Source organism: Rhopalosiphum padi, chromosome 2 (assembly GCF_020882245.1).
Source record: "Rhopalosiphum padi isolate XX-2018 chromosome 2, ASM2088224v1, whole genome shotgun sequence".
Classification (NCBI taxonomy): Eukaryota; Metazoa; Arthropoda; class Insecta; order Hemiptera; family Aphididae; genus Rhopalosiphum; species Rhopalosiphum padi.
Genome location: NC_083598.1, coordinates 81,128,667 through 81,152,374, shown reverse-complemented (window position 1 = coordinate 81,152,374; position 23,708 = coordinate 81,128,667). Strand labels below are relative to the sequence as shown.

The window sequence follows — 23,708 nt, the reverse complement described above, 5'->3', positions numbered from 1 at the left end:
ATAGCGTTTGAGATTTGGGGGAGAGGTTGAAGCCCTAGCTACTGAATGAAGCATTTATGCAAGTAATCAGCACTTCATAAAAAATGTTTTAATACAACATATAGGTATACGTATACGATATACCTATATAGGTATATACACAATATACCTAACAGGTATTCCTGTTATTATAGTATACTGTATACTTTATAGCCCGTATAAGCGTAAAAAATATGACGTATTTACGTATAATTTGCTGTAACTCAAAAACGAATAATTGTAAATTCTTGAAATTTTTACCAAATATTTATATTAGCGTTATCTATTTATGATTGAATTTTCAAAATATTTTAACTTTTTTTAAGCTATTTATAGACAATTGAAAATCTCGATTTTTTTGTTTTTTTTGAAATGCCTATAAAAAATTTGGCAATCCAAAAAATCTTTAAAACTTAAAACAAGGTAAAACGAGTACCCGTGACAAAATATAAACATGATGGTGTTAACGCACGGTTGGTTAGCACGACACTGAACCCACTTTCATACACTAGTAAAAGCTCAATTATACTTGGAGTAATAATTGCAATGTCAGGATTATCTAAAGTAGAAAAAATTAAAACATATTAGGTATAAAGTATGAAACAGTGTATTTTACGATACAACAATATACCTAACAGGTTAAACAAAACTAGGTGCAACAATTTTCAATTATGTGGTGCAACGGCTAGACAATAATATAATCGAGCTGACACACGTGTTGTATGCTATCATCGTATCAATCACAGAATAGTGACGGCGGTTGTCCGGCCGCTTCCGGTGGGTGTGTGGGTGGATCAGTGGCTGGCGTAGACAGTTTCCGGAGGGGGTTATTCCGGCTGGGCGTAGCGGTCGCGCTCCGGACTGTCTACCCATGTCGGGGTGGCGTCGTGGGGTCGAGGCTGGTGATTTGGAACACCATGTCCACGTCGTCTGGGGGACCAACATCTATGTCACACAGCAGCTCCACCTCCTCATCCGGTGATATCTCCATGATGGCCGGTTGTTCCGTGGCGTCGGTAGGCATTGCTACCTCCGGTGTCTTGGCCTCGGGGACAGGCGTGTTGGTTGCCTCCAGCGACTTTGGGCCTGGTGCCGGTTGGGTGGTTGAGGATGCCGGTTTTTCCAGGCGGTACTGTTGGGACTGTTGGGAGGTGGTGGGTTTGGCGGCCTTTTTCTATCCCCGGTATTCCCGCATTCGAGACTGGTTCCGGCGTTGCCTCAAATTTTGTGGTGGCGCTGTTGTCACCTGTTCTGCCGGTGGCTTTTGGGCACTTTTCTGGTCCACTTTCCTCGTCGCGGGCGGTGCTGGCGGTATAAACGATGTTGGTCGTGGGACCAGTACTGCCATGAGTGGTTGGGGGGGTGGTCGGAGCAACCGTGCGGACTGCGGCATCGGGGGCGGTCGCGGTGTGCCAGCTGGCTGTACGGGTCGTCTTGGGCTCTGGGACCTGTCATTTACCGATGGTTTCGGACCCACGTTGGCCGCCTTGCTGAAGACCGCCGCGCGGTCGTCCCACCCGCGGGTGTAGGCTGCCCACAGCACCGGGTCCCGGCGTAGCTGTGCCGTGGATATCCGGCGCACCCGTGCCGCCGTAGTCGCGTGGGCGGCTGCCTCCGCGTTCGCGGCCTGCAGTAACTGCTTGCTGCGTTTCAGCAGTTCTGCGGCTTGCTGTAGGGGGGTGGTGGCTGTTGATCGCTTGACAATTATGTTGCTGTTGTTGGCTGTGTGCGGGCAATGATAAAAAAAAAATAACCAATAATTATCGTTACCTGCCGTTATCTGTTTGTGGTGGTGTTGGGGTGTGGGTGTGCTGTGGGTGTTGCGCGTTTAAGACATGGCACGTGAATTTTGCGCGGTGGTTGTTGATCCGTGAGGAACACGCCTTTTCCTACGCGTTTGTGTAGTCTTACCGGTCCCCACCATTTTGGTGCGAAACCGGCATGAAATTTGTTTCCCTATATATCTTTCTGGTAAATATCATCATACATAATGTACAGTAGAGCGTCGATATTCTGCATTAATTGTGACCGAGGGGGAGGGGGTACGGATAATTTATTTATACAGATAATTAACTAAGCATTAAAAATAAAGTAAACTAATTTACTGTGTGTATAACGTACCTATAGTATGATATATAAGCCATTAAAGATAATAAAATAATAATCTTGCATTTCATAATATATACACGATAAAATGAACATAAAAAATGATAAAACTGAATTAAATTAAACGAAAAATAAATTTGTACAAACATTTTTTGAGGTGGATAATTGACGGGCCGGATAATTGATGTGCGGTTAATCGATTCGATCCTCTACTATAATTTTATTAGTACCATTATCATTGGAATTTATGACTTAATTGAAAACTCTGATGGTTAAAAATACCGCCGGACCCAAAAGTTCTTTATCACCCTAAGTGTACACGTGAAACTATGATATTAGTTAATTTAAATATGGTTTTTCATCGGAAATCTACAGGATGATTCTTTTATCATAACACTCATTATTTCAAAAAGTATTCGTGTTTTTGAAAACATTTTTTTACATTTTTTCGAGTTGTTAAAAAACCAACGATTTTATTAAAAAATTATATTTTTTAATATTTTTCATCCTTAATTTTTATTAAGTGTTTTACTTTTTTGAAAGACAACATAATAGACTTTTAATTTCTTATTCCAAAGGAGAAGAATTTTTGAGTATTTTGGTACATAAAAATCGAATTTAGGACGAATAGTTTATGAGTTATTGAAACAATAATAGTAACAAATTGTTTTAAATAAAATAAATAAATACTAATTTTATGCCAAGGGTAGAAACTTACAGAGGTTAAAAAGATTTTTGCATATTTGTATAAACCATTACCTACATTTTTGTATAAAATATTCGAATTAAACCCCGATATTACTAATATACTTTAATAAATATTATTTACCAGATATTTTTTCATTATCTTTTCTTTTTGGTTCTTTCATCTTGCGATCGGAAAACAATTTATTTTTTGCAGCCATTAGATATGGCAATGCCAGAAAACCTAATGTTAGCATGATTTACGATTATAGAAAATATAAGGAAATATTTACCAATAATAATTATGCACTATACTTTTGTCAACTGTTTACCTGGCTATTTATACGCGTACATTATTTCATTTCCGAATGGCCAGTATGGGTGATAATAGCCAGAATATTTTTATTACAATATAATATTAAAATATAAAATATTATTACGTTTTATATAAAGGTAGAGATGTTAAAATACCGTATAGAACCTATAAGATATAAATATAATAATGTACGTAAATTCGATAAGGATAAAACTACGACGCTTTGGATATTTTTAGAATGAGTACACATACGACATACGTAACGGGAAAACATGTTAATATAATAAATGATAATAATTTAATATCTTAATTATCGATTATATTTTATTTTATACATATTAATAATTTAATATCGTGTAATAACTAAAAATAACGCCTTGATTTTTTTTTTTTATACCGTCTGTATAAAATTATTTTATACCATGTGTATAATACCTTGTATAATACAGTTTTATATCAATGTATAATACAAACTGGGTCTGGTACGAAACGTCGACAATCAAAATATCGACAAGTTAAACTGTCGACGGTTGAAACATCGACAAGTACAAAATTTCGACAGGTACATTTCGAAAAAAAAAATTAAATTTTATTATTTAGGCATATAGTATACCTATTTAACTGACAATTATCGGGAAAATGAACAACGAGAGGACAGAATCCAAAACGCCATACAAAATTACAGAAACGTTTCAGTTATAGAGTTTTTAAGAGGAATTGCTTACAATATGACATTATAATTTTATTTTATTTCATGTTTCATACATTTTATTTTTATTTATATCTATACCCAAGAATATTTATTTTATTTATATAATTCGTATTTCGTATTTTATACTTGATTTGATTTTTATAATTCATATCCTTATATTTATTCATATTTATTTAAATAAATTAAAATAATAATAATTTTAATTAATTTAATTTGTCGATATATTGACCTGTCGACATTGTTTACTTGTCGATATAATGATCCGTCGACATTTTGTACTTATCGATGTTTCAACCGTCGACATTTTAATTTGTCGATATTTTGATTGTCGACGTTTCAACTAGCTCCCATACAAACTCACATCTCTATATAAAGGCAATACAGGGCAGTGCAGGGGGTCTCTAACCGGTTATTCGCGACCCATTTTTGGGTCGCGATAAGTCTTTTTAAAATAAAAATAAAATTTATAAAATTATATAAAGTAAACAAATCATTTTTTAATTATTAAACTTAGAAAATTAATAAATGAAAATACAGTTTAAAAAATTTTGTATTGTATCCAGTTTTAATAGTAGGTACTACCGCAAAGCAGTAAGCAATTTTAGCTTTTTTACAAAGCTTACATGGGTCGCGAAAAATTTAAGCCAAAAAAGGGAGTCACGAGTCCAAAACAGTTGAATACCACTGATATAGGGAAATAATAGACTATTCACGATAGATTAAGACGATTAAGTACTACCTATTCAATAATCAATGTACAATAAAGAAATATTTTAAGTATACAAATATTCCAAAATGCTTAAGACATAAAAATATATAACGTTATAACATTACGCTAAGTGATGATAATAATTTTGAAAATTAATTCCCGTAGTTATTATTAAATATAAGCTATATGTTAAAGTTAAAAATTATAAAAAATAATTGTATCTAAAATGATGTACAATACCGCTCGATACCGACTTTAATTTACTTTTACTATTTCATATTACAGATATTTTAGTAAAAATAATATAAGCCTGTAGCATCCCAGCCAGTCTGCACCTGCTCAAGGTTATTATCACCCGATTTGGGTGACAGTGTTGAAAATAAATCTAACTAAAAAAGATCAAATGATTCACACCGACTTTTAAAAAATTAAGTTGATTTTAAATGTATTAAGTTAAAAGTAATGGACACTAGTATTGTAGTATGAAGAATATTTTAGCTATTAAACAGTCAGTGTTTAATTAACTATGGCAGTAAAATAAGTTTTTACAAATAGACTGAATTGGTTTTATAAATTATATAATTTATAATATTATTCTAAAAGATGCTGAATATAATTATTATAGAACAGCATTATATCACAAATTTTTCTTTGAAAATTCAGTTAATTACATTTAAAAACATTGTGCATTAAGTATTCCCAATTATTATTCTTTACATAATACACCATTAGTAAAATATTTGATTACATTTGGACTTAATGTTGATGTTTCCCTCATATGATTACAAAAAAATTGGAATGACAGGTGAAATATTTAAGGATATCACTATGAAGTGCCAAGTAGTAAGTACCAACAAACTTTAGTGTTTAAATATCATTGGCTATTAATTATTAAATAACAAAATTGCTTGCTCAAAACTATTAGGAAAAATTGATTTTTAAGTCCAACACCCACAATTACTTTTGATAAGAATGATTTCTTAAGTATAGCCAACTAAACTACTAAACCAACGTTAACATTTTTTAACAAGATTGTATTATTTATCTATTTTTCAATATTCCATAACTTTTAATTTCCATCTCAGTTTGTGTAATCTTGAATTGATTCTAATATTATCTTATATCTATATTTAAATAATCTATAATTTTATTTTGATCTGTACAGGCTGACATATTGTTCTGCGTTTAAAAAAAAACTTTCTGTACTACATTATCCCCCCCGCATTGTGTGTATAATCATACAACTAATATTTCGATATGTCAGAACATATATGATGATAATCAAGAGTTAAATTATGACATTTTATTTATGTGTAAGGAAATATAAAAAGATATTAGTGACGATGATGATTGAAAGTTGAAATTAAGATATTAGTCAAATTAATTTTTATTCAAGTGTAAAAAAACTGTTGTTAAAAAAACAAAATAATTATTCTCCATTTTCTTTTTCTTCAACCTTATTCTTTTTGGATTTTTTTTCTTTCTTGCTCTTCTTCCGTTTGACACTTGTATTCAGACTTTCGTTCTGAAAATAACAAATATGAATGATTTTTAAGTTCTTAAGTTTTTAATATACAAAATACCTGTTGTTGCAAAACAAGGGATTCTTGGAGCGCATCATGCATGACATCAACATTCTTGGGAGGCTTTTCACCAGTCTCAAAATATTTGAGTCTATCCTCACATTGCTGTTTCATTTTTTGACCAAAAATATTACATGGATTATCTACAAGGAAAATATTAATATCATAATACAGGTTAAAAAAAAAAAATTCAAATAGAGATAAGAATTTTAATAATACCAGAAAAGGCATCAATTCGGCTGGCAATGCTCAATTTATTTGAAAGAAAACGAGAGGCACGTCCTTTAAATTGCCTGCCTGCTCGGCCAATGAATGTTGAATGATATATGAGACCATATTTAGGAGTGCTTGTTTTGGTTTTCATTGCTCTTAAAAAATAAATTAACAAAATGAATTAACAAACAGTGAGCTACAAGGTTTAATATAGTTACCTGAAAAGTGCTTTTTCTGCACCCAGAATTTGAACGGTAGATGCAGGGCACTTAGCTAAATTTGTTAGTGAACCAGCTTTGGAAATAAGTCTAGCTCCTACTTGTTCACCAATTAGAGCAGCCATATTAGGCGCAACAGTTCCCATTTTGTTTTTTAAATACTCCGATAGACTTCTTCTGTACTCGGACAATGATACGACACGGTTGGTGAACATCAATACATTTGTTAGATCAACCGGAGAAATATCCATACCTGATAAAAGGAATATTTTTACTATAGAATATCAATCATGTCTAATTAAATTATTACCCATTGATGATTTGGCAGCACTCAAGATTGCTGCTGCTTTCCCTGCATCCATTATGATCTCTTCAAGACCCTCCATTTTTTCTTCGGTGAGTTGTTTTCGATCACCAATATATTTCACTACTTTAGCATATAAATAGTTCTCAGGTACAATCTTGTAAAGTTCTGGGAAATGGTAAGAATACCATTCTCTATAGTAAAAAAATAAATTAAGTTTCAAAATTATGTTAACAAGCATTCCAATATTTATATTATTACCTGATACGCATTGAGTAAGTGTTCAAGTCTTTGTCTAACTGATCAAGCAATGAGACACTATGTATGATCATATTATCTACTTTATTGACATTGAACTTTACTTTAGCTCTAGAATAGCTGTGACCTAAACCCAATTGAGCAATACCTTCCAATTTCGGAGCAAAACCCTTCATGAGAGATGGAAAGTGGTATCTAATACCTATATAATATCAATAACATAAGCTAATTATTAGTAACACTTTAATAAGAATAAATAATTAAGCATCTACACTTAATGAATCTATAAATTTAGTAATTAATATTACTTACCTGAAACATAAAAACATATTTTATGATAAAAAGAACTTATTATTTTATAGAACTTTAAGAATTTTTGCCATTTAAAATTTGTAAGAAAATTATTAAATTTAAAAGCATGATAATTTTTTTTATTTAAATTGTTATATCAAAGCAAAATGAAACAAAACAGACCTCTCAATATTTCGAGCACAAATCCAGTATGTTGTATCTTGAGCCCGAGCTTTTCATTAATGCTCGCACCCAATTTTCCATCAGCAATTCCCAAAGTGACTTTTGACATTTTACCCACTTTAGGCACATTGGTTTCTAAAAATATTTGCAGACTCTCGGGCAATACACCTATGAATGTGATAATAAATAACTTGATGAAACCAGGACACGGCAGACGGACGTCAGATTTTATTGTTTTGTACCTTCAGAGATGCTGTTGATGGATTCCAATGCGTCAACTGACGTTTTGAAAGGAGCAAATGCCAATAGCTCAATGATTTTGGTGAATCGCTGCAAGTCGCGAACAGATTTTTCAACTTCTGATAATTCTGAACCTATTTCTTCAAATTCTTTAACTTTAAACAGTGTGAAGCCGGTGGCATGCTCGTAAAGGACTGTTAGTTTTGCCTGCGGAAACGAAGATATTTAGAACGTAAAATTCTACTAAATCTAGTATTTAAGCTTAAGCCGAACAATTAGGCGCTCAAAATACATCCATAAAATTGAATTAATTTAAATCTAAATTTCAGTCAAGTTCAATTATTAAAATCCTCGACAATATTTTTGGCATGGAAACTTTCAAAAAATATAATTCAGGTAATATATAACCATTTTATTATAAATATAATAAATTAGTTAAAACAAATAGGTATGCAGATAATTCAATTAAAATTTTATTTCAATTTTTTTAAGTAATATAAATTCCAATGACCGTCATTCATTACATTTTTATATTTTTTTTAAACAAATACATTCTTTAAAGAATACTTAAAATATAAAAACATAAATTAATATCTATTTATTATACTATGTTAGAACACTACACATTACTGCAATCCAGTATGAAAATATTGATATTAGTAACATTCATATTATTTATTTCATAAACAGAAAAATAAACTTATACTTAGATCAATTATTTTTAAATATACAAATTCAATAATATGGAATACAGGTTCTTTAATAACTAAAGAGTAGGGTACTATTAATAAAATATTTAGTAATATATATTAAATATATTGTTCAAAAATAATTTTATATAAGAAAATATTTAAGGTTGTTTTGATTAAATGTACAAGTATAATTTCCCATTTACAGTGTTTGAAATAAATAATAAGAGTATTAAAAAACTAAATACTAAAATAAGTGATTGATCTATAACTTTTAAGCTTATTTACGAATACCTCCAAGCATATAATAATATAATATTATAATGTACCTATGTATTTTAATTTAAGTCAATTTATATAAGATAAAACTATGTAATAACACAGGTCTAAATGCATATTTTTAAATTCTGTCTATGTATCAGATGGATTAAATGTATACAGGATCTTTATAACTTCAAAAACAGTATTAAAAAGTATATACATTTATACCAATATAGAACAGTATTTAAATTAAGTTACATACAGTGTAATAAATAAGTGAGGAAAAAATGAGAGCTTTATTGTTATACATTATACAAATATTTAATTGAAAAATTACAAAAAAAAAATATATATAAATATAAGATTAAAATTAGACATAAAAATAGCCAATTAAAAAAAAAAGAAAAAGTGAAATGAATTATTAATACACGTTTTTGTTTATAAAAAAGAATATTTTATAACTAATACAACTCGCAGGTGTTGTAGATAACGTAATGGTAACCATTGCAAATTAATTTAGCAAATAGTAATTATTATATTGATTTAGATATATTCAAAATTTAAATAGATATTTAATTATTGTTTTACTAATACTACATTATGTATAGATAAGCTACTATTATGTTTAACTATAAAGTATACGATAAGATAAGTATATTTATTTACATGAGTTAAATGATTAATTAATTTTTATTTTTTAACTAAAAAGGGCAAATATACAATTTAAAATATTGTTAACTATTAAATCCACTATACTCAGTCCATCAAGAGAATGCACCGCAGACAGACCTAAATCAGTTTTTTTTGAGCTTCTCAAGTGATACCCTGCCATAGGCGAACCGGTTTTTATAGCAGAGTAACGCAGGAGGTTGCGCAGATTCAGCGCTTTCTCTGGCTTGATTGAGTATAGATAATCGTTAGTTACTCAATATAATATAATCGATAAATAATAATTTAGTTTTAATTGAATGTCAAGTTAATATTATTCGCTTGAATAAATATTAGTATGATATAGGGGGGGTTATATAATTATTGAGAACCAGTAACATTTTATTTCATGATGGTAAGGAGTGTTCTTTATAATGGTTCATCTAAAACATAAATACACTAAATGCATTTTATCTAAATCAGCTTTATGGATATTTTAATGAATCATAAAAGGTAAACAGTTAACCAGGATGAACAGAATACAATAACAACTAGTCTTTATAAAGTTGTACAATAATACATTACAAACAAATAAATGACCATTTGATATTTATTATTACACCAATTTCTTTTTAAACATAATAATTCCAACAAAAAAAAGGAATTAAATTCTGATAAGACCAATAGATGAAAAAATAATAAAAATTCAAACAGTAACCTAACTATTTATATTTCAAAAAATTACTCCAAACATATAATATGTCCTAAAACTATTCACATCAGTTCACATGGAAAAATGATTTGCATAAAAGTGAAATAGAAGATGTTAACTTCTACAACTTAATTCGATCACAATTTTTATAATATAACCATATTAAACATATTAATTACCTAACAAAAAAGGTTAACTAAAAAATATGATTAAGGTAGGTATAGTTTTTACTTTATATAGAATAATGTAAACATTTTATATCATTATTTGTCAATTAAAAGTTTAAAAAAATAAAATCAATAAATTGTATACATATAACTCATTAATTTTTACTTCTAGATGATACCAACAATTTTGTAAGTGAAGATGCTTCAGGAAACAAATTGTGATAGTTTGTTACGGGCACATATGCTGCAGTGATTACACGTCCACCAAACCATCGCCCATGTAAAGCTGCTACAGATGCAAGCGCAGTTTCAATTGTTGTACATTTGACATAAACATTGCCCTGTGGAGATGCTTTATCCACATACACATGCAAAACACCACCATGTTTGTTACATTCCTCGATAACATCATCTCTAATTTCAGTTTCCCAAGTTGTATTACTATCTACGTCTTCTTTGTTTGGATCAAACATGTTGGCTAACAAAAAGCATTGAGTTGCGATTGGAGGAGTCACCTGAACAGCTGGTGTAGCTGGAGCTGCTGGTGTTACTCCAGTCGCAACTTGAAGTGCATTGGCAGCAGCTTGTGGAATTGGGAATCCAGTACCTTCTGCTAATTTGTACATCAGTTGCAGTCTCCCTGTAGCTCCCAAATCATAACCTGCTCTGTCCAACTCGTCAACTTCAAAAGCAGTTTTATCATACATAGAATGATTTTCAGTCACATGACCAACTTTCATAGGCCGACCAGCTATTTCAAATCCATTCAAATGTTCAAGGGCTTTTTTAGCATCTTCTGCATTACGATACGTTAAAAATCCATAACCTTTGGATCGGCCTGTTTCTGTGTCCATCATTAATTGTATGTTATCAACGTGTCCAAAAGGTTCAAATATTCCTCTCAACATTTCTTCAGTGATGTTGTAGTGTAATGAACCAACATATAATTTCATTGGTCCATAATGTGTACGTTGTACCATATTTGGCATTGAATTAGCCATACGATTTTTTTCTGCCTGAGTGGGCTGAACAACGATAGGAACACCTAAAAGCTTTTGACCGTTCAGACCCATAGCAAGTGGAACTGATTCAGGATCTTTAAATTCTATGTAAGCAATACCCTTAAACCGACGAGTTTTATTACAAGTGATCATTCTAACATCCCTGACTTTGCCAACAGATGAAAAAAATTCTTCTAAATCTCTAGCTCGGATTGTTTTTGAAAGTTGCATACAAAACACTGTCCTAGCATCTCTTTCTTCAGGAGTTAACATACTAGCAGGTGGCACTTTGGATGCCAAAGGTGATTGTTTTCTACCGTATCGTGGAGGAGGTAAGGGTGGTCCATATTTGGGTAGTTTGACTGGAGAGCGTGAACGACTCCGTTTATCTTTAGATGTGCGTCGGCGCGAATGTCGGTCTCTGGAACGACTACGATGTCTGTCCTTAGAACGACTTTTTCGTCGATGTTTGCGATCTTTGGACCGACTGTGTTTGCGGGACTTGTCGCGCGACCGAGATCTAGTACGATGGCGACTTTTACGAGACTTGTCTTTGTCTTTACGTGATTTTTCCTCAGTGCCGTTACTTTCTTTTGGCTGCGATTCCGGCTCTTTTTTGTTATAGGGCGCTTCAAGCAACGCTTCAATGTCAAAATCGTCCGCCATTATCAATTTGACTGAAGATGGAAGGAAACGGCAGGACAAGATTGCGTAACAAAACAAATAGTATTAGTTCGGCACAGACCACGGACTTAACTACGTATGTAAGTATATATATTATATTGTGCGTGGTATAACGGACGTTTTATCGTCCATATACGCGAAATTACAAGTGGTGACGGGACCGGTGATTATGCAACAGTCGTAGCGGAGATGATAAAATAACGTGCCCCGCAAAGATTTGACCGTCAGCCTAGCAACGCGCGCGCACAAACATACACTCACACACACAAACTCACTATTTAAATAAATAGCATGAGAGCTCACGCGTTTTCCGACATGGAGAAAAATCTAGAAAACGCGAACCTAAGAGTTTAATAAAAATGCGCTAAGCACGCGTTGGGTGACTAACTCCGTCTTGGCCAACAAACAAGAAAACGTTGTTTCACGGATCAACGATGAGGTGCATAATCACCGAATGATCGTGTGCGGAAGTTGCGGGATGAAAACGAAAAATATTGTAATAAAATAATAATTGTGTTCAGTGTGGTTCAACTCACCATTGTCGTAGTCGTGTAGAATGCGGCGAGAACACAGTAGTAGGATTTCGGGCGGAATTCCGTCCGTTGGCTGCTTCACTATGACTGACACTACACGTGTTGTTGGGACATCTTCGAAACAATTACAAAATAATTTTAATGTCGTGTGGGCGAGTAACAAACAACAAAAAACCGCGTCAAAATGACACGGGTAACGCGCCGAAACAACGTGTTCGGGACGCCTGATGAAGTTGTGAATTTGGTTGCGGACGGCGGAACGGACATGCCAGGGGCACTGTCTTGCGACCGATTGATGTTAGTGACATTATTTTGGTAATGACGCCGCGTCGTGCCACAGTACTTATACCCTAGTCATGGTTACTGCTTTGGTGAAACGGGTGGGGCACATTTGCGCGGCAATTTTGAATTTTCGATCGAAATAAAGTAATTGCTTTTACTATTGTGTCGTTGTGGTTGTGGAGAAGTGGAAAAGTATTTAAAATACTTTAAAAGAAGTAATTTATTATCTTTAACTAAAATGTAAGAATCTCATAAATTAATAATACACAGTATTAAAAAAAATTTTTAAGAATAGTTATTGTAATACAAAGTTTGCCCTTTAATCCAATGACAAACTGATGAAAATATTTTAAAATTGCAACTTACTGTGCTATAAAAATGGTAAAAACTTTATAGAAAGTTAATTTAGATCTGATTGATACTTGTTTAGATTTCAGGATTGCATTAAACATAAAGAAGTACTTATTAGCTGAATTAATTCTGTTTAGTATTTACTTAAGGTTATTACCCGACATACTTAATTCTAACCCTAAATATTTGAAGTTCTCTACCCTCTCAAACTCCTTGTCTCTTACTATACTATTATTATGTCTATTGTTCTTCTCTGACAGTATCATGTACTTGGTCTTTTCTTCATTTATAATTAAATCTGTTTGTTTTTGTTGATGAGAGCTTCTGTTATACTATGAAGGTCACTTTCTGTTTCTGATAGACAATAATAATACTATATCAGCAGAGTAGGTTTGCTATTAGTTTGATAGTTGAAGATCTTTGAAGATTGGTTCCTAGCCTCTGGTGTTTAGTACCTTTCTAACCAATTCATCTAATGCAATGTTAAATAGCAATGACAAGACTCTCTTCTTAATTCTATGTTGACCATAAATTCCTTTGGCAGTTGGCCGTTAAATTTGACCATACATAAGGAATGTTGTTGAGATTATTGTTTGAATTTAATTATAAATTAGATTCAATGAAACAAAGTATGTATATTTTATAAATATAGTCAAATTATTTATTCATGACAGAAGTGTATACCATAATGTAGAAATTAATTAAACACCAGTATACCTACAATATAATTTAATGATTATAAATATAGTTAGTAATACTTTAAAAATTGGATGCCACAAGTCCACAAAACATTTAATGTATATTTAAATACAATGTAGATATATTACAATTATGTAAAGTAGGTACATGTGTAATTTTACAGTAAAACTATCAATGATTTTTATTTTTCTCATTGATTAATTTAGTAGGAAGATATTTGTCTATAGACACATGTAAACATGTTTTATTGCAAGACAATATTAATTGAGTATAATTAACATAGAAATTTTGTTTTTATTGAATACATGACAAAATTAATTACTTATTAGTTAGCTATGAGCCCTTTATATTTATTGTTTTTTATTTCAGATATAATAAATGTTATCATTTGTAAATTATAAATTTATAATAATCATATTTTTATTGGATATGATGTTATTGTAGTTGAATAATTAAGTAGTTTATATGAGACATGCAGTTTTTATATTTGCTCATTTGATGATAATAATGAAAATAATATTTTCATTAGAGGTCAATATAAAATAAAACCACTGAAAATTATAGTTGATTTTATATATATTTAATAATTACGATAAGATAGCCTCAGTCCAAATGTTATACACAGATTTGTTAAGTTAATACAAATCAAAAATATAATAATAATTTGTAACGTTTAATATCAATTTAAAAAAATAATGTTTAGTTTATTTTACTTATACTATTATAATATTATCACTGACTAGATTTTAATGGTAATATTAAGTATTAAATAGCAAGTGGCATATTCATTATCATTTTAATATAAATACTGACAAATTCAACTGTTTAATACTTATTTCAATGACTAGTTTACAAATTATTAATAAAACATTACATATTCCCTTAATAATATTAATTTGAAGAAGTATTGAATAATAATAATTTAGTCTAATAACTGTTTAACATTACATTCACTTAATATTATTAGTAAAATGAACCGTTTGATTATAATATAAGTTAAATTAAAATATGTAAACAATAATTGTTTTAAATAACTTTTTCGAGATCATAACATTTATAACCTTAGTTTATGCACAGCTGTTCAATTTCACCAAATTCAGTAAACATTTCACCATCCATTGTATAACTTATGACATATTTTAAAGGTATAATTTCCTATAAAGTAATACAATTCATATGAATATTTAAAAAATTATCATTTATACAAATTACTTACCTTATTTAGAGTTGCAACTAGTATGATTTGTACAATGGTTTCTTGTGGTAAAAATGCATTATAAATAGGAAGATTGGTTCTTGATTGTGGTAATATACGTAACCTACAGTCCTAAAAGAAATAAAAACAATAATATTTATTAATTAATAATAAGTTGATTACAGGTTTAATATTTTACTTTTGGAACAACTGGTTGGAATGAGAAATTAAATAATGGTAGTTTACATTTGCTTCTGGTTGTAACAACAAAAACTATAACGTCTTCTCTTGGTTTGTTTGCTGCTAAATGTAGTTCTGTACTAATATCATTCTTATCAAATAAGCTCACAATAGTGAAATCAGGACCTTAAATAAGTTAAAAATAAACTTTAATATTTAGATTATGATTAATAAAAGTACTCAAAAAAATAAGTATACTTTATAGATAAATAATAATACAAAATTTTAAAATATGTTTTATCAATATTATTAAATTTTAATTGTTAAATGATATAATATGAATGTATTTAATTTTAAAATGTGAATTAATAAAATCATTGCACATACATGGAATAATGTCTTCAAGTTTAATATTAATATCACCGAGAGGTTTTATCTGAATACCATAATTTTTGGGTTGTTCGAATATTATTGAATCTTGTGTATCAAACAATGGTTCATCTGATAGACCATTTTTTTTTATAATATCTGAATTGAATTCTGTGTCTTTCAAGTTAAATGGTCTGTAGAATAATATACACTTATGATTTATGTATATATATATATGTATTAAAAATTATAGGATAAAAACTTACTTTTCAAAATTTTTAGTTTCATTAGGTTTATTCAAAATATCTTTTCCAAGAATATTTAATTCTTCAAATAAGTCAACATTTAAGAAATTGTCTTTAATTTCTACACGCTTTTGAGAATTTACAACTTCTAAAAAATTTGTGTTACAACTGTATTTTAACTATAGTTAAAATATAGATTAATTATTGATTATTCATACCAGGCAGTGGAGGTATGAATCCTTTTAAAGGATGCGAAATTTGCAAAAAATCATCTAATTCATTAACATTTGCTGAACCATTATTTGGAAAATTATTTTTTTCACAATTAGATTCACTTAAAAAGTCTTTTTTACCTATAATCATTAATAAAAATAACAAGTCCACATTAATAAAAATTTTCATTTCATTATTGGTTTTAAACAAAGTAATTTAGCACTGGAAATGAAAACATTTTTTTAAATAAAAACAAATTATTTGAATAAAAATAAAGCAGTTTTTGTGAATAAATGATAAAATTAGGAAAATATAAATATAAATCTTGTACTTGTAATATGCAAATAATATATTTTACCAGGTGAAATAGATGATATACTAAGATCTAACAAATTTTCTTCATTTTCTTGATCAATTGGTTTATTATGATTGAGGTTTTCTAGAACTTCATTGTATGTTTTTAATGTTTCATTTACTTCATAATTAAGTTTAATTATTTTTCCTGTAAAAATAACAATTTTTTGAAATTTTTTTCTAATAACATATATATTTTATTAAGAACTAAATATATGATGGTTTTGTGTTATTGTCATAAATAAATAATTAAATATAAGTTTCAAGAGAAAAATATAAACATAGAAAAAGAATAAATATTTATTTAATGTAGGATTGTCAGCCAATGGTATTAAAACAAATTTGTAAGAAAATGTTTATACAAACATAATAAGTAATAACTTACTAATAGGAATAGCTAATGGTTAAATATATTTTTTTTATCTTGAATGTATACAAACAATCATTTATACTTTTATAGCTATCAAAACATTAACCAAACAAAATCACAACTAAGATACTTACTAACAGTATCCTCATTTTCTGGAATTTCTAGTGATAACATTGTTTGAACTTTTGGTTCCAATTGTTTTATAGTATCATACAACTCTTTAATTAGTTCTAAATCATTTGGCGAACCAGAACCACCACAATATGATTTGAGCATTTCTGATAATAATTTAACATTATTTGAAGTTATCTCAATATCAGCCAACATATTACTAATTCTTTCTGCTTTCTGCTCTTCCTATATTATAACATTAATATATTATCACACCTTTAAAATCGTGGGTTTTCAAACATACTTCTTCAACCATAGATTTAATTAATTCATTTGCAGCTTTGAGATCTTCTGATTTTTTACTTTTAAGCAACTTCTGAAGCAATACTGATTTTTCTCCATTCAAGATTGACATTTTATTGGAATCTATTTTAGAAGCAGAAGCTGCTTTTGATGGCATATTTTCAAATAAAAAATCCTATAGTAAATATAGACTATTACAAATTTGTTAAATATCAAACAGTTATTTATAAAATTTTACCTTTACTACACCTTGTTTTTTTAACATATCTAAGGCATCTTGTATCTTAATTTCTTTGGGGAATTGTGTTGACCATAATCCAAGAAGTTCAATTATTTTGTTTTTTATTAATTCTGGTGTGTGAATTCCATTGCAGTTGGGAGATACTAAACGTATAAGTTCATTAAGAAAACGGAATTTACCAACTTCAGCTTGAAAACTAGCACTACCGGTCTGCATACATATATCTAATAACTAAAATACATTTCATTATAAAATAATTTAGAATTTTATTTTATTGAAAATGTTCAACATACATGAAGGGCTTGTAAAGCTTCCCATTCTTGCATTGAATGAATTTTGGCTAAAATACACTTTGCAGCTAAAGGTGCACAATCTGGATCTCTTTGTACAAATCCACTAAAAGCAATCATTGCAGCACTATCAATTTTTTCGTTGCTATTTTTAGTTGCTCTTTCTAAAATAAATATAAATTAATAACAAATTAATTAATTAATTAAATTTTAATTAATATGTTTTGTTACATTTTACTATTAAATTTAACATGGTGTTATCATATTAGACTAGCTTTATTTTTATGTTTACAATAATCGGTAAAAATGTTTCTCTTCAGTAACCACTATTCCAGGTATTGATTTGACTTATTTGAATATTACTTGATGACTGATGTTAACTATTATTACTTCAGGTTTTTTTGTTAGTTTGAATAAAGATTATAAGTGTATACTACATTTTTAAGTTTTGTTTAGTAAAAATTAGTATCCATTATTAATTGTGAAAATAGAGAAAGTATATTTTTATATTATTTCAAACCATATTTCTTAAAAGATTTAATATCCATTATTTTCTTCTTTCTTACTTAGATTATTTTTTCAAATGCATCAAACTGATTGGGTTAATATTTTTATTTTTACTTCACTTATTTCTGGAAATTGTATGCAAACATAAATTAGGCTTCTTGGTAAGAATATAAATAATACATTTCAAATTGTTCAAGTATTTTTACATCTGTTTTCTTCCTTTTTAATTTATATTGTTTGTTTGCTTCACTAGGGTAAAATACTATTTTTCTTACACAGCAGTTTATACAAATGTAAACTAAAAAAAAACAAAGTCATAACAGCTTATTTAAATAAAAAATAAAATTATATAAATATTAAAATTATTATAAATATAATTATTAAAATATGTTACTAAGAATTAATAGAAGTGTCCAAAGTTATGTACATTTTAACTACTATAATTCTTAAATTATTAATTTTTCCAAGAAATATAATTTGTTACTTTTATTAAGGCACAATTAAAGTAAAATTTAAATAAAATAAAATTTTTTTGGAAGACTATACGCCACCACTCATAATTTTCTAATTATAAAATCTTATAAAATGAAATACTTTAGTAACTACATATTTGTAATCAGCATGTTATAAAAAGAAATTTAGACCCTAGACACTTCTATAACAATAGTCACTTAATATTATTTGCATCAGCCAAATTATGCTCAGTTGCCAATTGATTATGTTAGCTTATGCATTACAAAATTAATACTTTCATGCAAGAATTATGTGCTATTTTATAAAGTTTTAAAGTTATACAAAGAAATAAAATTATATATATTTATTTATATTTATTTAATAATTAACAAATACCATAAGAACTTAGACTAACAAATTAAATATATTTCAATGGCAAATTATAATGTGTAGATAATAGATGTATGAATGGTGCTTTTAACTTAAATTAGTCAGTATCATAAAAGTTTGATAGTGAATACTTATCTAACAGATCTATATTTTCTATAATTTTAATATTTTAAAGTCTTAAAATTGTTCAATATTTATATTGGTGATTTTGAAATATTATTCCATTAATCATATCGTACAACAAATGTTTAGAAAAAGTACATTTTAAAATTTTAAATGGTTATAGATGATTAATTCACATAAAAAAAAATAGGAATGCTTTAATTACTATTTTCTGCTATAAAATATAAAACAAATTTTGTTAGATAAGCACTGACAATGTTATTTATTTAAAATTAAATTAATTTTCAGTAAACTGAGTACAACAGTCAACAATATCTAATTTTTAAACATATTTTTGTTATAAATATAATATAGTTACACACGCACACACAAAGAAAAAATATTAAAATAAGTATTGAAGTATCTAGTGGCTAATCTAAATATATGTATGTCCAAATAACAATTAGGTAAAAAAGTGAAGGTTCTTTTAAAATTAAATAACGTCATTTTATGAGTGAAACAACTAAGAAAAAAAAGTACCATTTTTAATATATTAACAGATTGAGCACCAATACTATAAATTCCGATTTGGCCATAATGAATGCCACGAAGGGTTTATAAACGCTTAAATGTGATTTGTAAATAGAGCTACATAGGGTCTCCAAAATTACCAATATTACTACATGGCACATGTCACACATAACGACTGTTGTGGTGCGAAAAGTTAGTGACCTTGTTATAAAATTAAAATATAAGCATACAAGACAATAGTCATAGTATTGATATAATAATATTATGTTATTATTTTATTTTTCGTGGTCAGTGTGTATTAACGTCTAAAGTGATATTATGTAAATATAACTCATGACTAATTTACATAATATTATTAAATCACATAGTACAAACGTCTTATCTGTAAACAACGGACGAGTGTATTTATTCACAGTATCTAATCGACTCGTACAACAAACCGATGTGCAGTATGCAATTTTAACTCACCAATTAGAGCTTCTAAGCTCGTGGACACTATAATTGGATCGATGTCCATCATTGAGTGCCAATCGTTCACGACGTGCACTACGTCTCGGTCCGAGGTACACGCAAGGATTGGGTGATCAATTATAGGCACACGTAATTATTAGTACACTCAATTGTTTCGTACCCACTCGATTGCCTACATCGCGCAGTGTTACTAATAATTAATGTATTTTAGTCGACATAACGACACAGCCGACAGTGTACAGCAATATTATGCTAGAGATGTGTTATGATTAGTTTTGACTCGTGAGTAGCAGCCAGTTGTAGCCGACGTTTGTTTGGACTTGGGACGTTGTACGCGAAGAATATGAAAAAAAAAATAAATATATCGCGTAGGCGTGCGTGGCCGAATGGCTGCTGATACGAGCGGCGCCGTTATCTTCCCCTATCATTTATCTATATTATCATAAAAAGGGGATACATTTTGTGCACGAACTACGTCTACGTGTAGTAGGTAGTCCGTGTATTTTGTGATGCGATTTTCCGTGCGTATTCTTCCGCGGTAACACTCATTAAATCATGAATTATCATTTATGGAATAAGTTATGACTTATGTCTACACAAAATATTATATAATTGTGTTATAATAATTATATCATATCATTTTAACATCGTAATATTATTTAGTTTTATATGTTTATAATATTTAGATCATCATTGTTTTAATTTATTATGTTTATCACATTTATTAATAAGCGGTCTGCCGCTCGTTTGTCTTTGCCCTTTTATATAGCATTTCAAAATTATAATCTAATTATTTTAACATTAAATCTTACTATTTTAGACTTTAGTATTTTAATGTAATTACAATACTGGTAGGTATTAGGTAATTAGTGTTAGGTATCGAAAAATTTAGTAAAATGTATAATCTATAAGTATTGAATAAGTTTAACAAATCTGTTTATTTCAATAATTCAGGGGGTGCCAATTGATCACAGATGATTCTAAAGTCGATCTTCCTTTGATAGAAAATATAATGTATTTTTATGCATTTAATATATGCATTTGTCTGGATATGCTAAAATAAAAAAAAATGGTGAGTGTGTAGTAGCAAAATTTACAAAAAATAGGGACTGTCTTCAGTTACAATAATAATAATAAAAAAATCCATTGTAAAATCAATACAAAGTTCGGCCACCTTATTATAGAATATTTTTGTTATCACTTTATCAGGTTGTTTGAGGTAAGCTCTAAACCTGCTATAGGCGCATTTACAGATAGTGGTATAGGCCATAGGCGTATATTATCTTTTTGTTAGTAAAAATTTAATTGTATAAAATATAAATAATGGTTGGGAAATTAGGTGTTATTTTAACGTATTTTAAAGTCTAAAAGGACTGATTAAATTCATCTACTGTTTGTTCGTCAGCTAACTGTTTACGTTCTAAAATGAACGTTTCTATTAGTTAGAGCGATTGGTTTAATTTCAGAATCTAAACAGTATTTCTACCAATTTTTTAGTATCTAAATGTTGTTTTCAATATTTTAGTAAATTGTTAATGAGAGTCCCTCCTTTTTTGCTACAACTAGTTGCATTTTTCTTCCTCGTTGTCTAGTTTCTTAACCAACTATTTGTAGTAATTGTATAATAGCTATCCTATTATAATGTATGTTTTTTAATGTATCTATATACTTCCGAAAACTATCTATCCTGATAACTTCTTGGTTTGAAATATGGTTTTTTTTATAATTGTTTTATTTACAAAGTTATCCTGATTCCTGAGTAAGTAAGACAAAATGCAAATTAAATCATGTTTTTAAAATTAAATAATTAGTTGGTAATTATTTCCGTTGAGGTATTGAAGTTATCAATTTTTTTTAACTTTTCTGTTGACCATATTATATTACTATTAAGTCTCTTATTATTTAATTCCTTAGTTAATCGTAAGGTTTTCATAATCAATTTTTCTTTAGCTAATATATTAAACATTATAAAATTATTCTAAGTTTTTTGATTTTCTAATTTTATATTTTTACTAACTGGATAATCCTATTTTACCCAGAAAAATCAACTAATGTAAAAAATGGTAGTCAGAAAAAATATCCACGGTAAAAAAAATCCTATTTATTTATTTAAAAAAATGAATAGTCCCATGATTTAGGTGGCCCATAATTGGTCAATTAAATTTTAGTGAACTATTAAATTTAATAAATTTTTTATGCAAAACAGAATTAGTGTTGTAAATTATATTATTAATTCTATAATAGGTAATTGTTGAGTTTAGGATTATGTTTAAATTGATATAGACAAAAATGACTACACTAACGCATAAGTAATATTATAATTTATAATGTAGTGCACTAGTGCCTACCTTTTTTTTTTATGTTTGAAACCAACGGCGCCGTGGGAACTGCTTTCGCATTACTTCCACAGAATGTAGTGCCTACCTACATTACGCTAAAAGTCGCATGATTTAACAATTAGCAAAAAAATATGCTGTTATTATTGCATAACAAGTTACTTAGTATACAATATTAAATTAAATTCAATATTAATAGCAATAATATTCTTTAGTAATGAATGTATTGATTTTACATTGAAGTGTGTTTTTTCATTTATTTATTTTATATTTATTTTTATTTATTTTTCAAAAAGATAATGAGCTCCACTGAACATATTCGTGGGGGCCCATGAGTTTACAATTTAAAATATAAATTCAATAATTACTTAGTATAAAATTAAAAGATTAAACAATTTGCAATAAACGTTTTTCACATGATATCATGTATAATATGTATTATTCAGTATAAATAAGTACATATTTTTTCTTTGTTTTTATAATATAATATTATAATGTAGTATTGTACAAAAAATTGTCTAGTCAAATAATACCTATTTATAATACTAGATTTATCAATAATTACTAAAATAATCTAACTAATATAAGTAAATAATACAATAATTCTATACATTTATTGTGAGTCTGTCGTCTATATTTTGTTCTCGTAATAGCCAAAGTGTAATTTTTTTTTTTTTGGAATCTTGAAAGAGTTGCTTTGTTTAATTTCTAACGGTAATATATTGTAATTTTTTGGACCGATATATAAGTATGTGAATTGTGTTATTTTTTGTGCATAGCATGTTGTTACTTTGATATTAGTTATTTGTCGAGTATTATGTTCATGTTCAGTATAAATTAAATTTATAATAAAATAGTCTTTGAAAAATAACGGACTTAAGGGCCTCATCGCAGGTTATTAATTAATAATACTGTACCTATCGTCTAAGAGATTTTAAATTTTCAGACAATATTATAAAAGTTCATTTACGATTTTGAGTCCGAACTATCCGTTCACATTCCACACTTTCAATCACATAACAGTTTAATTATAACAATAAAATGGCATCACAAATTAACGACGTCAAAGCATTCTCTGATCAATCTATAAAAAAATTGAAAGCTTACGTTGACGACGTTGTCCAAGACGTAATGGAGGATCTATTGCAGACAGTGTGTTGCGAAGAAGATCCGTTGTTCGGCGAA

The 23,708-nt window shown here is 28.9% G+C and overlaps 3 protein-coding genes across 6 annotated transcripts; all 3 read right to left on the bottom strand.

Annotated features, from left to right (window-relative positions):
• Window positions 1-5,914: 5,914 nt before the first annotated feature.
• Window positions 5,915-12,673, bottom strand: LOC132919419 (nucleolar protein 56). The gene is made up of 9 exons (XM_060981008.1): window positions 12,534-12,673; window positions 7,838-8,042; window positions 7,596-7,763; window positions 7,125-7,323; window positions 6,870-7,057; window positions 6,560-6,812; window positions 6,348-6,496; window positions 6,129-6,271; window positions 5,915-6,070 (listed from the first exon to the last, which is right to left on the bottom strand). The coding sequence occupies exons 1-9, from the start codon at window positions 12,534-12,536 to the stop codon at window positions 5,975-5,977; spliced, it is 1,404 nt and encodes a 467-aa protein (XP_060836991.1). The 5' UTR covers window positions 12,537-12,673; the 3' UTR covers window positions 5,915-5,974.
• Window positions 8,287-12,666, bottom strand: LOC132919418 (RNA-binding protein 39). The gene is made up of 2 exons (XM_060981006.1): window positions 12,534-12,666; window positions 8,287-11,990 (listed from the first exon to the last, which is right to left on the bottom strand). Exon 2 carries the CDS (start codon window positions 11,977-11,979, stop codon window positions 10,468-10,470), a length of 1,512 nt encoding a protein of 503 aa, XP_060836989.1. The 5' UTR covers window positions 11,980-11,990; window positions 12,534-12,666; the 3' UTR covers window positions 8,287-10,467.
• A 1,746-nt stretch (window positions 12,674-14,419) lies between the features above and the next one.
• LOC132922171 (ADP-ribosylation factor-binding protein GGA1) lies at window positions 14,420-20,589 on the bottom strand. 4 transcript variants are annotated; one of them, XM_060985534.1, is made up of 14 exons: window positions 20,185-20,589; window positions 18,447-18,538; window positions 18,300-18,365; window positions 17,737-17,897; window positions 17,441-17,674; window positions 17,204-17,377; window positions 16,923-17,145; window positions 16,423-16,566; window positions 16,070-16,204; window positions 15,873-15,999; window positions 15,625-15,800; window positions 15,257-15,423; window positions 15,079-15,189; window positions 14,420-15,017 (listed from the first exon to the last, which is right to left on the bottom strand). In XM_060985534.1, the coding sequence occupies exons 4-14, from the start codon at window positions 17,851-17,853 to the stop codon at window positions 14,925-14,927; spliced, it is 1,701 nt and encodes a 566-aa protein (XP_060841517.1). In that variant the 5' UTR covers window positions 17,854-17,897; window positions 18,300-18,365; window positions 18,447-18,538; window positions 20,185-20,589; the 3' UTR covers window positions 14,420-14,924. The 4 variants fall into 4 exon arrangements, with proteins under 4 accessions (XP_060841517.1, XP_060841516.1, XP_060841515.1 ...); XM_060985533.1 differs by having other exon boundaries at window positions 18,300-18,538; XM_060985532.1 differs by lacking the exons at window positions 18,300-18,365; window positions 18,447-18,538.
• Between the last annotated feature and the right edge of the window lie 3,119 nt (window positions 20,590-23,708).

Excerpts from the sequence above, each read along its gene's own strand:
- LOC132919418 (XM_060981006.1), bottom strand. The coding sequence starts at position 11,979 with ATGGCGGACGATTTTGACATTGAAGCGTTGCTTGAAGCGCCCTATAAC.
- LOC132919419 (XM_060981008.1), bottom strand. Across the intron at positions 7,058-7,124 it reads ACTTACTCAATGCGTATCAG|AGAATGGTATTCTTACCATT; the intron begins GTAATAATATAA and ends TTTTTACTATAG. Across the intron at positions 6,272-6,347 it reads CCGAATTGATGCCTTTTCTG|ATAATCCATGTAATATTTTT; the intron begins GTATTATTAAAA and ends TTTTCCTTGTAG.
- LOC132922171 (XM_060985532.1), bottom strand. The coding sequence starts at position 20,236 with ATGATGGACATCGATCCAATTATAGTGTCCACGAGCTTAGAAGCTCTA. Across the intron at positions 16,000-16,069 it reads ATTCATACCTCCACTGCCTG|AAGTTGTAAATTCTCAAAAG; the intron begins GTATGAATAATC and ends CAAATTTTTTAG. Across the intron at positions 15,190-15,256 it reads TCCAACCAGTTGTTCCAAAA|GACTGTAGGTTACGTATATT; the intron begins GTAAAATATTAA and ends TATTTCTTTTAG.